We start from the raw sequence: 24,372 nt of genomic DNA, 5'->3' as shown, positions 1-24,372 counted from the left end.
ACAAACTTCTGTAATCTAAACTATTGACTTGCATGTTTTTTCTTTACTCCAACACATTCATTATATGTAGGTTCGATCTTTTCAGTATATGTTTTACTGGTTCAGCAGAGGCCAAGAAAAATAACTCTTTGTAGTAAATCAGAATGTTATTCAACTGCATACTGTTAATTTATTGTGAATACTGGTGGACAATGGTCAATAGTTTTATATTCCTTAAAAAATTTTTTAAAACATAGTTATATTTGCAAAACAAACCAACTTTAGCATTTGAAAAAATGCTAATATCCGTGCTATAGCTATTGGCATTTATATCTAGAATATTTTCATAGATATTTTTATTGCAAAAACTATTTGGCATGATTCCTGCAACACAGTACAAAAAATAAGCAGATGGTGATAAATATTTCTATAGAGTATGTTTGACAACTCAATACACAGAATTAAAAACTAGTTGCCTAGTTGAACCCTGAGGTCCTCTAGAATTCAAACTTTATAGATTTTCTAAATAAAAGCTTTAAATAAAACATTTGAGCACAATAAAGTTTTATCATCTTTACAAACAAAAATTCATTAAGTATTATATATTCAGGCCTAAAGTTGGGTAAAATATATTACAATTTACAAATAACTATAAATTCAGTTATCCTGAATTTTAATGGATTACCTAGGTACTTTAAAATATCAAGTTATTAAAGTTTCAAATAAGTTGTACTGCCAAGTTACTTACATTTTCAGTTAAAGGAAGACTATCTATTCTTTTAGTGAGATTCTGAAGTTGAGCGTAATACCAGTCTTTTTCCTTTTCTTCTTTGTCAAGATCAGCAAGAAGCAATGACCTATTTTTTTAAAAAAAAGGTATATTAAAACAACGCTAATAAAGACTGCACAAGAGCAATACTTACACCAGTTGTTATTGAAACTTCTCTACCTAAAGTGCTAAAAATGAATTACTCAAAAAATTTACATTGATTTCAATGTTTAAAGGTAGGACTTAGAATATTACAGTCATTAAAATTAGAGTATTAAAAAGAACATTTTTTTCTAAATAAACTGGTAATCATCCTTAAAAGAATACTTACACTTCACTAAAGGCTTTCTTCATATTTATAGTCTAAGAATATAATGATAGGTAAAAGATACACATATAACAAAACTCCAAATTAGTATAAGAATAAAAAGTATAGTAAAGGAATTAAGAAAAACAGCAATGATGCCCAGAAAACAAACCCAGAATATAAGAAGCTACTACTTTGGAAACTGATGTGGCTTTCAGCTTCACAGCAGCCAAAATAATAAGAAATATACTGTCATTTTGAAATAAGAGGAAGTTATGACGGAGAGAAACTTCTTAGTTTGGAATCTGAACACCAAATGATGGTGTTCTCCATAGCAATCTGTACTAAGATACTGTATACCTGAGCATTATAAACATAAATGCACAGTAAGAGTGTTACAGGGATAAAACTCAAGAGGTACAAAAAGCATATAATCTATCTCTTTTCACGTGGCTCTTTGCCAGAGCTACCACTGTTATAATTTTCTTATGTATATTTCTAGAGCTATTCTATAAAAATGCAAGGACATATGTGCATACTTATATGTACATTTTAAATATAAATTGTAGCATATAATTATAGTATACGTTGTCCTGCAACTTTTTTTCACTTAAAAATTGATCCTGGGGGCCAGGTGTGGTGGCACATGCCTGTAATGCCAATACTTAGGGAAGCCGAGGCAGGTGGATCACTTGAGCTCAGGAGTTCAATACCAGCCTGGGCAACATGATGAAAACCCAAACCCCAAAATCCCATCTCTACAAAAAAATACAAAAACTAGCCAGGTGTGGTGGTGCATACCTGTAGTCCCAGCTACTTGGGAGGTTGAGCTAGGAGAATCACTTGAGCCCAGGAGGCCAAGGCTGCAGTGAGCTGAGATCATACCACTGAATTCCAGCCTGGGCAACAGACTCCTTTCCAAAAAAAAAAAAAAATCGATCTTGCAGAACACAAATAGGCACAGGCTGAGTATCCGTTATTCAAAATGATTGTGACTAGAAGTGTTTTTGGATTTTGTAATATTTCTATTATACTTACCAGTTGGGCATCTCAAATCCAAAAATGCTCTAATTAGCATTTCCTTTGAGCATCATGTTACTCAAAAACTTTAGGATTTTGGAGAATTTTCTATTTCCAGATTTGGGATGCTCAATCTATACTAGGTATTTTTTTTGTTAGCTACAGAATATTCCAAGAACTCCCTAGTATTCATAAATCTATGTAGGGATACACTACAACCAACTCTTACTTGGTGGGTACTTAGGGCCTTTCTAATCTTTTGTTATTATAAACAATGCTGCATTGAATAGCCTTATAGATATACCTCATGTCGTACATATACATGCATTTATATAAAAGAAATTCCTAGAATATATAAATTTTTAACTTACTGCCCTTATGAGATGTTATACCAATGTATGCTACCATCATCACCAATTTAAGTGTTTAATTCAACTTTTTGCTTTTTCATGTCTAGTTTTTTTTAAATGGTGTATCACTGGTTTTAATTTGATTTCTCTTACTATGAGTGAGATTAAACATTTTGTTCAAGTTTATAAACCATTTGTATTTCCTTTTCTGTGATTTTTCTTATTTGTAGGACCTTTTCTATATTAAAAATGATAGTGCTTTGTCAGTTGTTGGGCTGCATATAATTTTCTGAACTTAACACTTGTCTTTTTAACATTTTTTACTCAGTTGACCCTTGAATATGGGTGTGAACTGCATGGGTCCACTTATACATGAATTCCCTTCCACTTCATTATGATTTTCTTAATAACATGTTTTCTCTAACTTAACATAGTATATAATACATATAACATACAAAATATTTGTTACTTGACTGTTTATGTTATCAGTAAGGCTTCAGGTCAATAGACAGGCAATCAGTAAAGTTTTCAGGGAGTCAAAAGTTATATATATATTTTTGACTGCACGTAGTGGGTGGGTACGCCAACCCCTGAATTGTTCAAGGGTCAACTGTAACGTTTTGCCATGTAGAAAATTTTGATTTCCATGCAGTCCGATTTCTAGATATTTTCTATTATAGATTCTGGAGTTTGGTCATACAGACAGATGTTCCCCACTCTGATACTATTACTTTAAAAGTTCTGCTTGATTATTGTTTCTTAGGAAATATGGGAATGAATCTTAGTAGTGAGTATGTGGAAGGTTCTGTTCTTGCTAAAATGTATTTTCCTTTACTGAGAAGCAACTTAAAAAATAAGAAATAAGCTTTTGTTCTTATGTGGCAATCTTAATAGTGATGGACTGATTGGGAAGAAAGGAAGCCCCTGCTTATGATGTAGCATCCCTCAGAAAAGGCAGACTAAAGACAAGCTGCTTTCTCCCTCCAATTTCTGACAACAGGAACAGGAGAAAGCACTGCAGAAAGCCTGAACTCCATCCACAGCTGGGTACCACAACTCCCATAAAGATGAGATTTAATTCTAATTTTCAGTTTTCCCTAGTGAGGACCTGCAGGACCTACCAGGTCCAAGGTGGGAAAAAGAGTAAAAAAGATGGTGACGCTACTATTTCCTCCATTATTTCCTAATAAATGAACTTATGAAATAAGAGTTGGGGCCAGGCACGGCGGGTCACGCCTGTAATCCCAGCACTTTGGGAGGCTGAGGCAGGTGGATCACTTGAAGTCAGGAGTTCGAGACCAGCCTGGCCAACATGGTGAAACCCCATCTCTACTAAAAATACAAAAATTAGCTGGGCGTCGTGGCAGACACTCATAGTCCTAGCTGCTTGGGAGGCTGAGGCATGAGAAACTCTTGAATCAGGGAGGCAGAGGTTGCAGTGAGCCAAGATCGTGCCACTGCACTCCAGCCTAGGTGACAGAGTGGGACTTCGTCTTAAAAAAAAAAAAAGAGCTGGGCATTAAAAGTGCTTAAATTGACAGGCCAATGTCAGCGGCAGTGTTGAAGTAAGGGGGAGGTTAAGGACACTAGGGACAATTTGCTACTATCAAGTTTAAGATTAACCTGTAGTAAAATACTCTGGAGAAGCCAAGGTTATAGTGTCTTCAGCTAAAATGATAGCAAGTGATTAAATTACAGTAGTTGACCTTGTGACTCACACAACAGCAGTTCATAAGGCTCAGAACTGAAACTAAGGCTAGACTCAGAACAGGTAGAGTCATTAGGGTTTAGTGTACTAAAGGCCTATTTTGTGATTGCCAATGGTCTTCTTTAAAAATGCTTTTTCACATAAATCTCATGTCTTCTTAGTCCTCTACCTTACTGGGGGTCACCTAGAAGAGCATGGCACATTTGTATTAGCATTCAATAAATATTTGTTAAATAAATTAATAGTGAACATGACAGCAACAATTCCTAACATTATTGAATGCTGTATGTACTGGGCATAATGCTAAGGACTTTAAAAAAATCTAATTTAATCCTCATGATAAACTTTGAGGTCATTATTCTCATGATCACTTTACTAACTAGAAAACTGAGGTTCAAAAAGGTTATAAAGCTACAAGCTGGGTTTAAGTCCTGGCTTAACCAACTTCTAGCATTTATCTTGAGGAGTACAGATAAAGGAAGAAGACATAGAGTTAAACTATGACTTTAGGAAGGTCTAGAAAGAAAGAACAGAAAAAACTAAAGGGGAAAATCATCAAATAACATAAAAAAGCTGAATAAATAAATTTCCAGATCAAAAGAGTACAGTAAATACTCAGCATGATGAATGAAGAAAATATGTATACCAAAACATTCAAAAGCTTCCAAAGAGGAAAAATGGCCATCTACAAAGGAATAAGATTCAGACTGGTATCAAATTTCTCATTGGTACCTTGATAATGAAGAAAAATGAGTTTGAACCTAAACCTACCTGAACTATCAATCAAGTGTGAGAGCAAAATAAGTATACTATCACACAATCAATTTATCTCTCTCCAACATAGCAAGAGTCAAGAATACCCAAACATATTAGACCTAAATGGGAAGCATAATGACAACAATGGTATGACAATCTTGTAGCAGGTTCAGGAAGCAAATGGTACAAATTAGATCAGAAAAATTCATTGGCTCCAATAAAAATTTATTTATGAATAAAATGAAACTAGATCCTCATATTATCATAACGGCACAAGTTTCTGCTCCCGAAAACATAAAAGGCAATTAGAAACTTGAGACGAAAACAAAGAGTTATATAAGAAAGACACAGTCCAAATAGCATCATCTTCCTTTAAACAGCACAAAGGGTATGATATTCTATCAATGGGGAGCAAAAATTAATTCTGGCATACTACTGACTCACAGTGTCCAACAACTACAGAGTCCTAAAAAAACCCACTTATTTCACACCAACATTATGCTTAATTTACAGAAAAAAAAAACATGAAGACTCAAATATATATAGTATGATAATAACTGTTAACAGTCTTAACAAAATAAAGGTAAACACACAGTTGCCAAATCTTATACAGCGGGGCTTCAATAGACACAGTCACTCCTAGGAAAGAACAAGAAATAGAACTTATATATATGTATGTGTATTTGCTTATGTGTACATGTATACAAATTCGACCAAAGAATTGGTACAGAATTAAAAACTGGATGGAGAATTGAGTGAATTTAACAAATCTTCATCTTTCAGAGTGGTGAGTCAGTAAGTCAAGTCCAATACTAGTAATATAAACATATTATTTAGAGTTATAGAAGTAACTATCTCATGGGAAATGAGACTGAATATAGGAAAGGAATACTGATACTTTTCATTTATGATGCTTTATAAAGCTAAACTAGTGATACTAATGATCAGTGAGAGTTGAAAACCTTCTAACAACACCATGCTGATACCTCTTTCTCTCCAGATAAAGCAACTTTTTATAGTGTGTAATAAAGCCTGAATTAGAAGTTGGGCCATATTTTGGGAGAAAAACGAAAACAAAAACAAGACATCTTTTCTATAGTAACAACAGAAAAGGCTAAAGCACCTTTAAATATTTTTAAAAAGAAATGTATTTTCCACTTCGAGTTAAAAGTCAGAATACTAGCTTAAAGTTATTTACAGTGGTATTATATAATAAATAAAACATGGAGATCATTGCATTTAAGTCTTTGAACAGAGAAATAAGCTTTTCCTAGATTTAGATGCAACGAACTCTGGAAGACTAGCAAGAAATAATGTCAAGACAGAAACTAAGAACATTTTTATTACAAGTATTCCTTACCACTTACTGCTGTATTTGTTAGGTTTACTAGTATTTGCAGTAAAACTTATTTCAAAAATTAATATTTTTCTCTGAAACTCCCTCTCTCTGCTAATAAAATCAGGACTTTGCCTACATAAAGCAACGTAAGGAAAAGAAAGCAAGTAAGGAAAGGTTAGTATGCGTGCCCTTTGCCTCTTAATAGAGCTCAAAGGGGAAAAAGAGATGGAAGATTATGGACCCTAGTTCACTCCTTATTTTTCAAGATGGTGTTTCAATAGTCTAGGATCAATGTATGAAACAGAGACTTATGTAAACTTAAGAAATAAAAGACAGTGAAATATCATTTCTGGTCCAGATAATTATCCCTATTTTTATAAATGGGCATATATGAAACTGGAGAGAAAGTTATAAAAGGTCTTCTGCCTCTCAGGGAGATATGCTGGGCATTTCCTATATACTAATATTCAATTTTCACAATAATGCCATAAAGTAGAAACATATCTTTATCTTATAGAAGAAAATGGCACAAAAATTTAATAACTTAACCAAGGTCACTGAGATAATATGAAGCTTTTATATATTTTACCATTTTCTGAATGTCTAATAGAACTTTTAGAAATATAAAGATAATAAAGATATTCCTTAATATGTGCATTAAGGAATCTTTTAGGGGACATAAAACATTTGACGAACTTCCTGATAATGATCTACATTCTGGTATGTGCAGTCAGATAATGTTAACTTTAGGAAGAGAAGAATCAATACACTAGCTGTGAAAAATCAGAACTCATTCCATACATCAAGCAATTTGTTTTTCAGGTATTAAAACTTATACATTAAGAAATGCTTTGTTGGCCAGGCGCAGTGGCTCATGCCTGTAATCCCAAAACTTTGGGAGGCCAAGGCAGGCAGATCACCTGAGGACAGGAGATCGAGACCAGCCTGGCCAACATGGTGAAACCCCGTCTCCACTAAAAATACAAAAATTAGCCGGATGCGGTGGGGCGTGCCTGTAATCCCAGCTACCCGGGAGGTTGAGGAACAAGAATTGCTTGAACCCAGGAGGTAGAGGTTGCAGTAAGCCAAGACTGCGCCACTGCACTCTCTTATCTCAAAAAAGAAAAAAGAAGAAGAAAAAGAAAAATTTACTTTTTACTAACAGAAGTAAAAAGTAAATACTAGAGGCTAGGAAACACAGAGGGAAAGAAGAGATAGAGATTTGTTAAAGAATATAAAATTACAGCTAGATAGGAGGAATAAGTTCTAGTGTTCTACACTACTGTATAGGACTGTGTTCTACACTACTTATAGGACTGTATTCTACACTACTGTACAGGACTGTATTCTACACTACTGTATAGGACTGTGTTCTACACTACTGTACAGGACTGTATTCTACACTACTGTACAGGACTGTGTTCTACACTACTGTACAGGACTGTATTCTACACTACTGTACAGGACTGTGTTCTACACTACTGTATAGGACTGTGTTCTACACTACTGTACAGGACTGTATTCTACACTACTGTATAGGACTGTGTTCTACACTACTGTACAGGACTGTATTCTACACTACTGTATAGGACTGTGTTCTATACCACCATAGGATGAGCATAGTTAACAATATTACATAGTTTCAAATAGCTAGATGGTAGATAGTGAATGTTCCTAACACAAAGAAATGATAAATGTCGAGATGACAGATACGCTAATCTGATTGCAATAAATTATATGTGTAGAAACATCACTATGTACCCCATAAAATGTACAATTATTATTTATAAAGTAAAAAAAAAAAAAAAGAAGTATTTCATTTGTGGCCACTTGTAGTGGGCCTTCCATAATGAAAAGAGTCATCTTTTACTGAATCTAGTAGTTACTGAATATACTTCAACAAATAATCAGAAATTCAATAAAAATCAGTTACTACTTTTTTTTTGGTAAAGAGACAGAGTCTTGGCCAAGTGTAGTTGCTCATGCCTGTAATCCCAGCACTTTGGAAGGCTGAGGCAGTGGGGGAATCACCTGAGGCCATGAGTTTGAGACTAGCCTGACCAACATGGTGAAACACTGTCTCTACTCAAAATACAAAATTACCCTGGCGTGGTGGCACATGCCTATAATCCCAGCTACTTGGGAGGCTGAGGCAGAAGAATCGCTTGAACCAGGGAGGCAGAGGTTGCAGTGAGCTGAGATTGAGCCATTGCACTCCAGCCTGGGCAACAAAAGTGAAACTGCATCTCAAAAAAAAAAAAAAGAGAGTCTTACTATGTCACCCAGGCTAGTCCTGAACTCCTGGCCTCAAGCAATCCTACCGCCTCAGCCTCCAGAGTAGCTGGGATTACAGGTGTGGGCCAAAGTATCTGGCAAGTTATACATTTTAACTACGTATAAATATTATAATTATGTGTATTACTCAATGTACAGAGTAGTCAAAGTATTTAAGTGACAACCAGCCTGGCCAACATGAAGAAACCCCATCTCTACCAAAAATACAAAAATTAGCCAGGCATGGTGGTAGGCGTCTATAGTTCCAGCTACTTGGGTGGCTGAGGCACGAGAACTGCTTGAACCCAGGAGGTGGAGGTTGCACTGAGCCAAGATCATGCCACTACACTCCAGCCTGGGAGACACAGTGACACCCTGTCTCAAAATAAACCCCAAAAAACAAACAAAATAACAAAATAAGTGACAAAATAGGTCTTCAGAATCCCAGGAAACGGCCTGGTTTATATTTTTAGATTTAATGTAAGTGCAATCAATAACATGCTATCTTTGAGTTTAAAAATGCAAAATGCTCTAAGTGTTAGCTATCACCTACTATAAATTCACAATTTACGTATTATATTACAAAATAACAATAAACTGGAGTGTACAAGGCAATGTTTACTATATGAAGAAAAGTTACCTCTCTTTCTCAAGTTCTTCTAAATATCCAGTACTTTCTCTGCTTCCATTTACAAACCCTCTTCTTGGAAATGAACCCATAGGAACAGGACTGCACTCTCCAGAACGGCTTGATACAGATCCTTCCCGGCTTCCATAAGAACGGAGGGACATTTTTGACCGTAGTTTTACTCCAGGGAAATTACTGCTATCTAAGTTAAGCTCTAAATAAAACAGAAACAAGTTTTTATACAACAATTGCTTTAAGCAGTCTAAAATATTCTTAATATTATATTATTTTAAAGTGAAATATTAGGTTTACATTTTAGCCACAAATATACATGACTGAAAACAAAAATTATTTAGGATTTTCCCTGCAAAGTCCACTTGGGTCAGGGTAAAAATAAGGAGTATGTTAAAGGAAAATTAGATAAAATGTACTTCCTTAGACTTCCTCTAAATAATATTTTAGAATCCAAAAGTAATTTCTCTGTCTGGCTTCAATTATTATCAAGCACTTTCTCTGTTCTGACACTGAATTTTCAAGCAACAAAATGAGAAAGATATCCTTTTAAAACTGCAAAAAATGAATTATAATCAACTTATATATGTGAAAAGGTTAAAGTATTTCTATCCTGAATGAAGAAGACAATACTTCTTCCAATGAGACAGTAGGCTCAAGTCTATGGCATATAGAATACTAAAGTCCTATTTAGTGAATGGCAGAATAGCAACAAGCTTTAAAAAGAGCTGAAAATTATTTAAGGAAGGGATTTAAAATAGTTAATTCAAAGCCAGTTAAATGTTTAACTGAAGAAATGACACACAAATACATTTTTTATTTATTTGTACTTTAACAATTACATCCTGACGGTAAGGCTAACACACCAAGAAAACTGATACCAACACCCAAATCGAGAGAAGCTGTACTTGGATCTACACACCTAAAGATGACAATTTGAGCTTAAAAAATTATTTTAAAACACCTTTTTAAAATCTACCTTTAAGACGCTCTAATAAATCAATCTGTCCAGAAGAAGCCATAGCTTCATCTTCAATACTTCCTTGTAGTTGTTTAAGTACTTCCTGTTAAAAAGAACACAATATATTAACATGAAATTCTAAATAACTTCAAGACATGATTCTGTATTTCTTGACATTTAAGTATGCTGAGAAAAAAATTCAGATCACTCTGAAAACATGCACCTTATACATATTACCTATTATTCATTATTAATAAATAAATCATGGCCAAATAATAGTAGTGATATTTTGTGATAATGGTGATTATGGGGAGTCTCCGTGCAAGGTATTATAAACACACTTAAGATACAGTCATTATTTCTAACCTAAAAAAAAAACCAACAATGCAAATTATTCTCATTTTTCAGATAAAACAAGTGAGACCCAGAGACTTGCTCAAGTTACAAAAGCTACTTATATGTTTAGAATCCATGTCTCTTAAGCATGCACCAACATGACCATAAAAAACACCAAATTAACACATAATCTATTTAACAACTTCAACATTCAAGCTTTTATATACCACATTTAAGTATATTCTGCTAGTATACTAAATTACAATTAGCATACATTCAAATGACTGTATGTTCACTATTTCTTGACTTTTGATGCTTTTCTTCTTTCCCATGTAATTCCTTTCTTGATCATTTTTTCTCAAAGAATGTTGGAAACTTTCATTTTCTACCAGTTTTTCTGCCATGACATTTGTGAACTTTGGCTCTTAATGCATGCTACTTGATAATAGTTTATATTATTTTCCATTTACTGAGGCATTCCATTCTAGCTCCTAGCATAGTTCTTTGGCCAATCAGGTTTCCTGAATGCAAGACAAAATATTTGAACATTTGCAACTTTGTAACTAAATGGAGTGTTCCCCTATAGAAAAGTAATCTGTAAATACATTAAAAGGAAAACCTGTCAAAAAGTGAGTGACTGGAGCAAAGACAGTTTCACTGATTTATCTTGACAGTGACATTGTAAGCATTCATGGTGGCTCATTCCTGTAACCTCAACGTTTTGGGAGGCTAAGGCAGGAAGGTCACTTGAGTCCAGGAGTTTGAGACCAGCCTGGACAACATAGCAAGACTCTGTCCCTACAAAATTAAAAAACAAACAAACAACAACAACAAAAAACCATGAGTGGTGGTATGTGCCTGTAGTCCCAGCTACTTGGGAGGCTGAGGCAGGAGAATCACTTGAGCCCAGAAGTTTGAGGTTGCAGTGAGCCACAGTCTCACCACTGCACTCCAGCCTGGGTGACAGAGTGAGACCTCAGCTAAAAAACAAAAACAAAGAAATCGCCCCCAAACCCCAGAATTCCTATGTTAATAAATAGCCTTAGTAACTGACCTTCAAATAATAGACCATGTTGGAGTTTGAAAGGCTTGGGTAAGTAGATGTGGGGGCATGAAGGTGACTGGATTATTTTCAAAATATTCCAGAGTGTTTTACATTTGTGGAATAGAAAACAAATTTGCTCAGGGATAATTTCCTTTACTGAATGTGAGTATGCCTACCAAAATGTCTACTATAAACTTCAGGGCACCATCTCTTCCATTTAAGAACTCTCACTGGAGACTACCTGTGATTTTTCCAGGATTCCAGTTCTCTTTCCATCCACTGCTACTGTTTTAGTCCTTCAATAATCCTTTTTTAATCTTATCCTTGTTTCTCAGGCTTCCGGTCTCACAATTCAACAACTACCCTTGAGCAGTTAATTTCCAATGACATGTCTCGAATCCTAACCTCACTTGCAAACTTCAGACTCACTTTTCCAACCAACTGATGGATGTTTTACATCTGTATGATAGGTACCATACATCTAAATGTCCAGAACTGAACTGGCATTTTGTCCCAATAAAGCCTGTTCTTTGCCTTGTATTCTCTCAGTTAAATGGCATCAGCCTTCTCTTTCTCCTCCAGCTCAAATCCTTAGCACCTCTTCCTTCACATTCCCAGTTATGGATTTCTGGTGATTCTACCTCTATTATCTCTCTTACAGCTATCTCTTTCATATTCTTACTGCCACTATCTTGTTATTAACCCTACCTAAACTATGAAAATAATTTCCTAAGTGGTCAACCTTGCACAGAGCTGTCAGAGCAACCTTTTTAAGGCACAGCTTTGATCAGGTCTCTCTTTTTTTTTTTTTTTTGAGACGGAGTCTTGCTCTGTCGCCCAGGCTGGAGTGCAGTGGCGCGATCTCGGCTCACTGAAAGCTCCGCCTGCCGGGTTCACGCCATTCTCCTGCCTCAGCCTCCCGAGTAGCTGGGACTACAGGCGCCCGCCACCACGCCTGGCTAATTTTTTTTTTTTTTAGTACAGTAGAGACGGGGTTTCACCATGTTAGCCAGGATGGTCTCAATCTCCTGACCTCATGATCCGCCCGCCTCAGCCTCCCAAAGTGCTGGGATTACAGGCGTGAGCCACGACGCCTGGCCAATCAGGTCTCTCTTTGTAAGTTTCTTCTCCAAAGCCTACAGTAGTCTTTTCAAGCGTCAGCATGGATCAGAATCACCTGAAGACCTTGTTAAAACATAGATTGTTGATTCAGTAAGCCTGGGGTAGAGGCTGAAAATCTGCATTTTGAACAAGTTCTCAGGTGAAGCTGATGCTGAAAGCAGAATCATTAAAATGTTAACTGTTATTCTATGGAGACTGAAATTACAAGCAATTTCTTTTTTACTTGTTGTGTCATACTTTTTAAACAATGTTTTACAAAAAATCCTACTTGTTTTTAGAAAAGTTACAAAGATTTAAAAGTTTAAAAATAAAAAATCCTTGGTACATCATTGGACATACATCTGATTTTTTCAAAACTAATGGTACATTAATGGTCTTTTTAAAAAGAAATAATAAAAATTTAAAATGCTAAAAAAAGAAATTAAAAAGCCATATAAATTCAGATGTCCAACAATAAGTATTAAATAAACCATAGCATTTTTTAGCTGTACATACAATGGAATACTATGCAACTGTAAAATACATAATCTGACGAAAGATGACAATAAACTACACAGAAAAAAATTATGTCATCAAATGCAAAAAAAAGTCATCAAATGCAAGTTTGCATAAATGTATAGAGAAAAAAATATATATATACTATCAAAGGTTACTTTTACCTCTGGTGATGGGATTTAAATTTTTTTAAAAAATAGTTGATTTTGATATTTCTTTTTGTCCGCATTTCCTAATTTAATAGTGAATATACTCAACTTGTAATAAAGTTCTATTTTTAAAAATTTCTGTACACATTGTTAGAAATCTATTGATAGCTATAAGCATAAAGGTAAATCAGATTTAAAGTCAAACAATTTTTAAAAAGATTCCCGAAGTAGTCACCTTGGAAAGCTACTAACTTACTCCAATGATGTGTTAAATTATTTTTGTAAGTGCTTTGAGTTATGAACCTCATCAACAAAATCTGTGTACATTTACAGTCACATCCAGTTACTTTGCCTTAAGATGGTATCATCCAATATGACCTACATTACTTACTAGTTTGCTGTGAACAGTTTATGGCTATTCCACAATAAAAACTGACCTCAAGTAATTTTTTTCCTGTTTTATTGAGGCACAACACACGTATGTAAAATACACTAATCCTAAATATCCAGTGAATTTTCACACCCATGTAATCACTATCTAGGTGAAGATACATTTCTAGCACCCCAGAGGGTTCCCTCAAGCTCCTTTTACCAATCTTCATTTCCTAGAGGTAACCACTATTCTGGCTTCTTTATCAGAAGAGTTTGGCACGCTCTTGACCTTCATATAAATGGAATCACACGGTACATAAGTATTTTGTGTCTCACTTCTTTTGTTCTACATAGTACCTGTGAAATCTGTCCATGCTGTTGCCTTATCAGTTCATTATTTTTAAATGTTGTATAGTATGTAGCAGTCCACTGTATAAATACAGCCCAATTTATCTATCTTCTCTCCTCTTAAAGGGGCATTTGGGCTGTTACCAGTCTGGAGGCTATTATTTAGAATGTCACTATGAACATTCTTGTACTGTTTAGTGGACACTTGCCCTCACTTCTCTCGAGTACATTTCTAGGAGGGCAAACACTGAGTCATAGGGTTTAATTTTAAAGGAAACTGCCAAAATGGTTTTTAATACTTCTCTCAGCAATGCCTGAGCATTCCAATGCTCCACATTTGGTGTGATCAGTCTTTTAAACATCAGTCATTTGAGTAGGAGTGAAACAGTCTTTGCATTTCCTTGATGCCAAATGATGCTGAATCCCTTTTCATGGACTTATCTGCCATTTATCTTTCTTTTTGAGTTGTCTTTTCAAGTTCCTGGGTCACATTTTAAAAACTGGATTGTCTTTTTGTTACTGGTTTGTGGGAATTATTTATATATTCTGAAGGAATTATTTATATATTCTGAACTGAGCCTTTGGTCAGATATATGTATTGCAAATATTTTCTCCTCTATGGCTTACTTTTTCATTTTCTTAATGAAGTCTCCTGAAAAGCATAGGTTTTTAATTTTGATGAAGTTTATCTTATACATTTTTATGTTTAGTCTTTTTTGTGTCCTAAGAAATTTTGCCCACCTAAGGCCACATAGATAAGATTATCCTATGTTTTCTTCTAGAAGCACACTCGAGTCTTTTGATGAACAAGAGTTCTTAGTTTTAATCAGGTCTATCAAATTTCTTTCTATTTATGGTGCTTTGGCATTCTGTTTAAGACATCTTTGCCTACTCCCAGGACAGGAAGCTATTACCTATGTTTTCTTCTAGAAGCCACTGTCTTTTTTTTTTTTTTTCGGTTTTTTTCTCTGTGCTTCAGTTTGAATATTTTCTACTGATCTTTTTTTCAAGTTCACTAATTCTGTCTTCTCACTAGTTCACTAATTCAGTGTTCAGCCTGCTGTTAAGCCTATCCAATGTTAATTTCAAATATATTTTTCAGTTCTAGAATATCTATTTGATTCCTTTTAATTATAGACTCCAATTCTCTGTCAAAATTTTTTATCTGTTCATTTTTCTTTTTTTCAAGACATTTATAATACTTATGTTAAAATCTTTGACTACTAACTGCAACATCTGGATCATCTGAGTTTGCTCCTATTACCTATTTGTTCCCTTGATTATCAGTAATCTTCCAGTTTCTCTGCATTTTGTATAACATTTGACTGTATGCCAACTGTGTATACAAGAACAAAAGAGACTTAAGATGATTGATAGTATTTTCCTCTAGAGAGTTTGCCTTTTCCATTGTTGGGGTCTGATCTCCTCAATCCAATTAGCAACTAAAAATGGATTAGGACCCGCTCGGTGCGGTGGCTCACACCTGTAATCTCAGCACTTTGGGAGGCCAAGTAGGGTGGATCACGAGGTCAGGAGATCAAGACCATCCTGGCTAACACGGTGAAACCCCGTCTCTACTAAAAATACAAAAAATCAGCCAGGCGTGGTGGCAGGTGCCTGTAGTCCCAGCTACTTGGGAAGCTGAGGCAGGAGAATGGCGTGAACCCGGGAGGTGGAGCTTGTAGTGAACCAAGACTGTGCCACTGCACTCCAGACTCGGCGACAGAGCGAGACTCTGTCTTGGAAAAAAAAAAATGGATTGAGACCTAGTTGCAATTTTAAGTTCACAACCAACTGGTTTGGTTTTCCCAGCTCCTTGAGTGTGTCCCTCTATATTCAGATAGAAAATATGAAAGGTCTCCATCTCCTCAGCAGTTAACTTCTTACCCTATACAGTATCAAAATCTGACACTTATCTTGAATGGAAAACCAGTCATGTTTGATATACTAGGTAGGTCTCCCTCTAATAGGTCTTTCCTAAACACTGCAGGAATATGGGATATTTCACTTTGCCTTTCTAGTTCAGCCTTATTCTCTGGTAGCATTTATCTCTCTAGCCTTAAATGTTGTATCCCTTGGAGGCTGTAAACTCAGGTCTTTAATATCCTGCTCTACAAAATTCAAAATCTGGCAAATGACTTGAGGAGACCTGTGGTGTGAAAGTAACATGTCTCTCCCTCTAGCAGGACTTCGCCTGCTAACATTCTGCGTTTCCAGTCTATCCCAAGTCTCCTGCACTACAAGACTCGGCTAATATCTCATGGTAAAAATGAGCCATGCAGTTAGAGCTCCTCTAAATGCTAGTATCTCTACATCTGCCCTCATGTTTGTCAAGGCTGCCAACGATTTCATTTTCTTTCATACCTAGTCCTGCAGAAAGGCCTCAAGAGTTTCTTTCTCCCAGTGAAATCCTCCTGCTTGTGCCAATGATGAATCTCAATCGGTACCCAGAATCAATATCCCCCGGGAAGAAAATTACCAGTAATCTCAGCTTATCTAGAAAGGGTTCTTTCTTCTTAAGAATTATAGTTAATAAAGAGCTTGATGATTCCACAGTCCTCCAATGTCCTTAAAAGTATGATTTTTGTATTTTATCCAGTGTTTTCTAGTTTTTGAGTGGGACAGATTTCTTGGGGGCTGCATACTGCATACAACCTAGAAGAGGCCCTTGATTTTGAAGAGTTTTTAAAAGAAAATGGAATACAATTGCAAAGCAGTTCCAAAAAAAAAAATGTTTCAAAAAGTTCTTTGAGAAGTGGCAGCTTTTAAATACAAAAAAAAAAAAATTTTTTTTTGAAGGAGAGAATATTCATTTGTATTTTAAAATTCTGGAAGCTCAGTTTTAAAAGACTAATTACACTATATAATCACACATTGTCTTTAAAGTATTTTAACATTTTAGAAACATTAGAAAATTATTCATTAGGCTGGGCACGGTGGCTCATGCCTGTAATCCCAGCACTTTGGAGGCCAAGGCAGGAGGATCACAAGGTCAAGAAATTGAGAACATCCTGGCTAACATGGTGAAACCCCATCTCTACTAAAAGTACAAAAATTAGCTGGGCGTGGTGGTGTGCGCCTGTAGTCCCAGCTACTCGGGAGGCTGAGGCAGGAGATTAGCTTCAACCCGGGAGGCGGAGGTTGCAGAGAGCCAAGATCATGCCACTGCACTCCAACCTGGTGACAGAGCAAGACTCGGTCTCAAAAAAACAAAAAAGAAAAAAAGAAAGAAAATTATTCATTAGAGATGAAATGTGCTGTGGTTATACCAGTGATATTTATCTATGAGCAACTGTGTCATTTCAGGGAGGCTGCTACTTGACCCACTTTTATTTATTTCAGTATATCATAATTAAAGATGCTTTTCATTACCAGATATAAGTACGCTTGATAATTACATCTTCAAAATACATTCTGAAATGTTGATCTTGGTTTTTTTCTTACTTTCTGAAAAGATATACTTTACATGTATATTGTTTTACAGTTTATAGACCAATTTATAAATATTAAATTTTGTCAAACTGCAACAAAGATGTAAATGCTTCAATAACTTGCCTATAGATAATTCTCCCTACACCATGCCATCTTTCAGCTTTTTATCTCTACAATGCCTTATTTACCTTGTTGCTATACTCAGCATTTTAAAGTCAATTAAAGAGCTCTAGGTAGGCTGGGCGCGGTGACTCATGCCTGTAATTCCAGTACTTTGAGAGGCCGAGGCGGGTGGATCACCTGAGGTCAGGAGTTTGAGACCAGCCTGGCCAACATGGCAAAACTCTGTCTCTACTAAAATACAAAAATTAGCCAGGCGTGGCGGCAGGCACCTGTAATCCCAGCTACTCTGGGAACCCAGGAGGTGGAGGTTGCAGTGAGCCGAAATTGTGCCACTGCACTCCAGCCTGGGCGACAAGAACGAAACTCCATCTAAAAAAAAGTTGTGGGGAGGGGGCCGGGCGCGGTGGCTCACGCCTGTAATCCCAGCACTTTGGGAGGCCGAGGCGGGTGGATCACGGTCAGGAGGTCAGGAGTTCGAGACCAGCCTGGCCAACACAGTGAAACCCCGTCTCTACTAAGAATATAAAAATTAGCTGGGCGTGGTGGTACGCGCCTGTAGTCCCAGCTACTCGGGAAGCTGAGGCAGGAGAATCGCTTGAACCCGGGAGGCGGAGGCTGCAGCAAGCCAAGATTGCCCCACTGCACACCACAGCCCAGGCGACAGTGTGAGACTTCGTCTCAAAAAAAAAAAAAAAAGGTGGGGGGAGGGCTCTAGCCCTGGAGTAAAAAATATACCACACAACTTTTTTTAAGATTAGCTACAATTCTGCATTTATCTGATTTCATATCATCTAAATTCCATGTAATCTCTATGTTATTTTCATTACAAAATATTTCAAACATATACCTAAGTATGCAGAAAATTATAACAAACCCCCATGTACCTTCATATCCCACATCAATAATTATCAATTCATGGTCAGTTTTGTCTCATCTACACCCATATCCACTTCCTCTATTTCTACCCCTCTGCCCCAGACTTATTTTGAAAATAAAGCTCAGGCATCATACAACTTCTTTGTAAATATTTCAATATGTATATTTAAACAAGGATTCTTTCTAAACACAAACACAATAACATCATTATACTTAAAAATAAATATTTCCTTAATAGACAGTGTTCACATTTCCCTAACCCATAAACACTTATTTCCCTGGCTACTACAAAGACATATATGATCAAATAGCAAAGCAGTGTCCTCTTTTGCCACTAGATGGTACTACTGCATAAATTTTAGACTTTAAGTAATCGGGTTGGAGGAGACCTACTTTTTGCTGTTTTTTGTTTTGTTTTGTTTTTGTTTTTGTTTTTGTTTTCAGACAGACCAGGTCTGGCTCTTTTGCCCAGGTTGGAGTACAATCTTCCCACCTCAGCCTTCCAAGTAGCTGGGACCACAGATGTATGCCACACCTGGCTAATTTTTGTATTTTTTTGTAGAAACAGTCTTGCTATGTTGCCCAGGCTGGTTTCAAATTCCTGAGCTCAAACAATCCTCCTGGTTGGACTCCCAAAGTGCTAGGATTATAGGTGTAATCCACGGTGCCCAGCCTCCTTTTGCCTTCTTTGGGGGTAAAGAGATTAATGAACAGGAAAGGTGATTCGAGTTTATATAAGGTATTACAAAGTCTAGCAAGTGATTTTGGGAGAAATAACTATTGTGTGGATTAATTTTAACCCACAGTAGGAAGTGTCAATGGTTTCAAAAGTGTTTACATGAAACAATATTCTAAGACAAAATAAACAGGTCATGGTTTATGCTCTTTCACAGCATAAAACCTTAAAAAGAGACATAATTTCATTATAGGGCTGTAATTGTTATGGTACCACATGTCCAATTCTAAGGAAATATGTTAATGGATTCACAAGATGTCTGCTGAAGCACATGCTGAGTAAAATAAAATTTATGGTTGGTTTCAGGTATATCTGAAGTGCCACTATTCCCGATGTATATAGGGTGAGCATTCTAAATCTGAAAATTTGAAGTCTGAAATGCTCCAAAGTCTTGAGCTTTCTGAGCACCAACATGACACTCAAAGGAAATGCTCAATGGAGCATTTCAGATTTTGGATTTTCGAATTAGGAATGCTCAAGAAGTATAATACAAGTATTTCAAAATCTGAAAAAATATAAAATCCAAAACACTTCTGGTCTGAAGCAATTTTGGGTAAGGGATACCCAACTTGTATTATACCACACATATAAATGATCAACTAGATATTCCACTGTAGAAATTTGAGGGCGTGACTTCTATTGTCACTCTGAGAGACATTCCACTTCAATGTGGAGATGGATCTAAGAGTAAGTTACATTGTCTCTCAAATATGAGTTTTGAATTTGCTTAAGGAATTAAACAGAAACTTTAAAAAAGAGATCTCAGAGTTCTACACTACAAAACAGACATGTACTATCTAAGTAGGACTGCCAGGAAGAGTTCTCTGCAAAATATACCATACTAAAGTAGATGAAAGAGTATTTTAATTCTGTATTTTAAAACTTTTAAAAACATATGACAAGTATAACGATTTGAAATATAATGTGTTGATCAATGTTAAAATACCAAACGACTCTTTTTTAACCTGTTAGGCAACTAATGCAAGTCTTTTTAGGTCACCCATAGTTTGTGGAAAGAACAAAATGTTTGTTTAGTCTACCTTATTTCCCAAGGGATTTGAAGTAGGTATATTGGATGTCTGTCATTGCTGGGGACAGTTTTACCACAGAAGAGGCTAATTAGAGTAGAAAAGATTGATAGAGGGATGGAAAGAGAGAATAGGACACATGAGCAAAGGTTGAGCTGTGATGATACTGAATATAAAGGGTAAAAGAGAAGCAGAAACAGTTACCTCAGTGACACACAAAAGTCTGGAGAATAAGGGAAATCTTGAAATGCATAGGAAAAAAACTAGGATAGAACAGGAAATTAGTAAGGAATAAGAGTAGTGAACAGACAGGAAGAACTGCGCCAGGAACTCAAATGTTAAAATAGCCAAGAGGCAGAAACAACACAAAGCAGGAAGATTTTTTTTTTATAAAGGAAGTAACTTTTTTTTTTTTTTTTTTTTTGAGAACGGGGTCTTGCTATATTGCCCAGGCAGGTCTCGAGCTCCTTGGCTCAAGCTATCCTCCTGCCTCTGCCTCACTAAGAGCTGGGATTACAGGCCTGAGCCACCACACCCGGTGGAAGTAACATTTTTGTTGATGATGTCCAATTCTATGAAGTTATTAAATTCCGTCAGAAGAGAATCTGCCTAAGTGGGAATTAAAATGGCTAATGTTTTAACCTCAATTATTTTGAAACTAGAACATTTTCCCCACTACAGACTATTTTCTAACTTTTCTTGGAGGTTATCAGAACTTTTCAGTACTATTTGGCAAGCCAATTTTAGGGCCTGAAGGTGCCATGGAAATCATCTAGACTAGCATGGTGCTTGTACTTGCCAAATAAGACAACTTAAGTTCTGAAGAATATAGAGGTCATATAGCTCAGTTTGTGGGAAAGCCAGGGATAGAACCAGGTACTGACTTTCAGTTCATGGCTCTTCCCAGCAAGGCATCCTGATTTTCTTGATCATCTTTCATTGCAGCACTTAAGGGGTGGCAAGATCTGAGGGAGTTGGGGAGGAAGGTTATACTTAATATTCAAGGTATATTCTAAAATCATGAGGCTAGTTTCTATGAACAACAAAGAAAACCTTGCCTCAGTATAGTGATGCTATATTTGGTCTCTTCTCTTTAATCTTGGAAAGAACTAAGAACTAACTAGCTATTGGAGTTTTACACTTATTTTCTTTATATGATTCACTGAATGAATTCAATATATCTTATTTAAAAATATAAATACTAACTTTTGCAAGAAAGAGTTTACATATTATTGCTTAATTTAAAATACACTTTTAAGTAAAGTGTCTTACCCCAAGTTTACAAGAGGGAATACTGAATAAAAATGGATAAACTACAATTAAAAGTCACAGTCTTGATACCTTCATATTAGATGCCTCAGTTTCCAGTTTTGTAAGATGATTGGAATTATCTTCTAGCTCTTGTCGAAGATTTGAGTTCTCCATCTTCAGTGCCTCAACTTGCTTTAACAACTGATCATATGAAGCTGCAGCCATCCTTGGCTACCCTTGGACCTATAAGGTTAAAAAGGATTTTGAAATTCACTACTAAAAAATTTAGTGGGCTGCTTGTTTTTAAAGAAAGGGGTAAAGGAAACAAAACTCTTAAGACGTTTAAGAAGAATTGTGTTAATATGCCAGTTTTTGGTCTCGAAACAATATTGTTCAACTAGCAGCATCTTTCTAAGAGGATGAAACAGTGGAGTCTTAGTTCAAGACAAATGAAATTAAAATAGAAGAGAGAACTTTAGTTGTGTCTGAAAACATTTGCCTTCTCACAGATGGATTAAACTTTCTATCAAGTAATAATTTCTTCAAGGTTTTAAAGATATTTTACCCATTCTTACAGGCAAAACTTAGGAAATATAATTATGATAAAAATTTATTTATATTAGCAATACTATTTTATTTCTGAATTTTATCTGATAGTCACAGAATTTTAGAGCCAGAATGGATTAATGAGATTATATATTCCATTTCACACTTCTCATTTGATAAAAGGCTAATCTTACACATCCTCCATGGCAAAATAGTTCTGAAGTTCTAAGATGTCATTAAAAGGCAATCATTTAACAAAATGGACATGAAGGAGAGCATTAAATGAAGACTTTAGGCCTTTTTGATAGGAAGATGGTAAATAAGAATTACTAACATAAAGTTCAATCACATTTATTCAAAAGGTTGACTATAATAGCCCACGCTATGGCATATGTGGTCTTGGGATCTGCTGTGCTCAAACTGAGGCCAAAAGATACCTAAAGAGAATGGATGACCTTAGGAGTAGAGACTGTCAAAGAGAAATGAAGCAGAGTCTGGCAGTTATTATGACTGGGAAAGAAGAGGGGAGACAAAGAAGATACAAAAGATAGCCAGGTAAGAGGACTTTAGGAAGAATTATAGAATGCTAGGAGTTATATTAAGATTAACCAAGTAAGATTCAAGAGATCCACATTCTCTTTTTAGTTTAGGTCAAATCATTTTGGAATAAATAAAATCCTGACTATCTTAATTATTTAATAGCTAAAAAGTATTAAGTAGTTTGCACTTAAGCAATACTTAAACATCTTGACATTAAAAAAATGCCTCTGTAATATGAAATCCACTACACAGAATAAGGCAGACAGGTTGTAACACTGGCTAGTCACGACAATATTGGAGTTCAGCAATTGGAAGACTCTACCAAAGGAAATCAAGGGACTCATATTAGATCTAGTTAGTTCTACAATGGCTAGAATCAACAGTAAACCTGGTACAATCCAATGACATCTGAGGAGGAAGGGGAGTCCTGCAGGCAGGGATCACCTACAAAAGTCTTTGGTTGAAAAAAATTGAGTCTTGTGTGTTAATTTCAGGCCTGGTCATGATTTAATCTTTGCCCTTTCATTTTAATTCATTTCACAATTTGTAAATGAACATTTACAATCTGCTTTAACATAACTTACAGTGATATTATTAGGATTAGTAAAAAAAGTATGCTAAAAAATAAGAGTACTATGTAAATGTAAGTTATATTATGAAAATATACATGTAACATAACCTCTTCAGTAAGATATAGGGTTCACCCATAGTTAAGACCCCTCCTCTGACCAATGGACAAGGGGTGAAGAAGTAATGCAGCCAAAGGAGACATCTCAAAAATAAAGCAAAAATCCACAGGAGTGATCATTATTTTGTTTTACATCTTATTAATAAGCAGGTCTGAAAATACCCAGCACATTATAAACCATATGACAGAGGTAGGGATCTGACAGAATTTGAATAATGTGAACCTTAAATTAACAGGTAATTTTACATCAAAATAATAAAACAAAATAAGAGAAAAGGTAGTAACAGAGAAAAAAATGGGCACATACACCTTTATTGAGACACAGAAGTTATAACCTCACACAACCACAACAAGAGCCAGATAGGCAAGACGAGCAGAGACTGCTAAAAGTACTCTTTATTACAGGAAAAAAAAAATCAACTCTTCAGATGAACAATTAAACTTTTAATCATCTTTTTTTCCCCTAACTCCAGAATCCCAATCATTAAAGTTCTTTCTGCTCTAGAAAGAATCTAATTTTATGGAAAAAATAACATGTTTCATGGAAGAATACCCAACCTTATATTGTTTTAGGATGCTGCAGCCATACCTCCCTAATCCAAAACTTGTGAAGTCATACAAAATTTGTGAAGTCATACTTTGGAATGCCTTTTTTGCAATTACAAGAATTGCATACCAAATATATCTTTAAAACATTTTTTAAAATCTGAAACTTGTGTGATCATATTACAGCTGCCACACACCATGAAATGGGGAAAACCTCCCAATCTTTCACTTTACTGAGAGCATGCAAACCTCTCAATTTGTTTTTCTGCAGTTAAGATGACCACTAAAGACACTGCCCCACCTTGTAAGTGTGGGGTAGGGGAGAAGAAAGCACAAGGACTACTATCTAGACTTTTATTCAAATGTTCATTAGAAAACAAATTTACAAGTATTGCAAGAAATTAAAGCAAGGAAGCAAAAAATTTCAGGCTGGCAAAAGATAATCAGAATTAAATGTGGAGGATCATTATTTTCAGAAGTTTGAGATCACTTCTTTTTTACATTAGTGGAGCTGCTTTTATTGTTTTGTTTTCATGGAAAAACAAACATATATTTTCCAGCATTTTTAGATGAAATGAGGAAAATATGAATAAGAAGGCAGGAAAGCAAAAGAATCATAAAAGATGACTCTGCTCA

General features: G+C 35.7%; 1 protein-coding gene across 17 annotated transcripts in view; it reads right to left on the bottom strand.

Annotated features, from left to right (window-relative positions):
• APC (APC regulator of WNT signaling pathway) overlaps positions 1-24,372 on the bottom strand; it is a 140,455-nt gene that overhangs the window by 71,361 nt on the left and 44,722 nt on the right. For 12 of the 17 annotated variants that reach the window (XM_063724226.1, XM_009240952.4, XM_009240953.4 and 9 more), the window contains 4 exons: positions 21,507-21,659; positions 10,122-10,206; positions 9,143-9,344; positions 728-836 (listed from right to left, as the gene is read on the bottom strand). In XM_063724226.1, the coding sequence (XP_063580296.1) occupies positions 728-836; positions 9,143-9,344; positions 10,122-10,206; positions 21,507-21,641 (531 nt within the window). In that variant the 5' untranslated portion in view covers positions 21,642-21,659. The remainder of the gene's footprint in view (positions 1-727; positions 837-9,142; positions 9,345-10,121; positions 10,207-21,506; positions 21,660-24,372) is intronic. The other 5 variants (XM_054555816.2, XM_054555817.2, XM_054555823.2 and 2 more) reach the window with 1 other exon arrangement.

The sequence above is a fragment of the Pongo abelii genome, chromosome 4, assembly GCF_028885655.2.
Source record: "Pongo abelii isolate AG06213 chromosome 4, NHGRI_mPonAbe1-v2.0_pri, whole genome shotgun sequence".
NCBI classification, from domain to species: domain Eukaryota; kingdom Metazoa; phylum Chordata; class Mammalia; order Primates; family Hominidae; genus Pongo; species Pongo abelii.
Note: the sequence above shows the minus strand (reverse complement) of the source record. Positions and strands in the feature narration are given on the sequence as shown.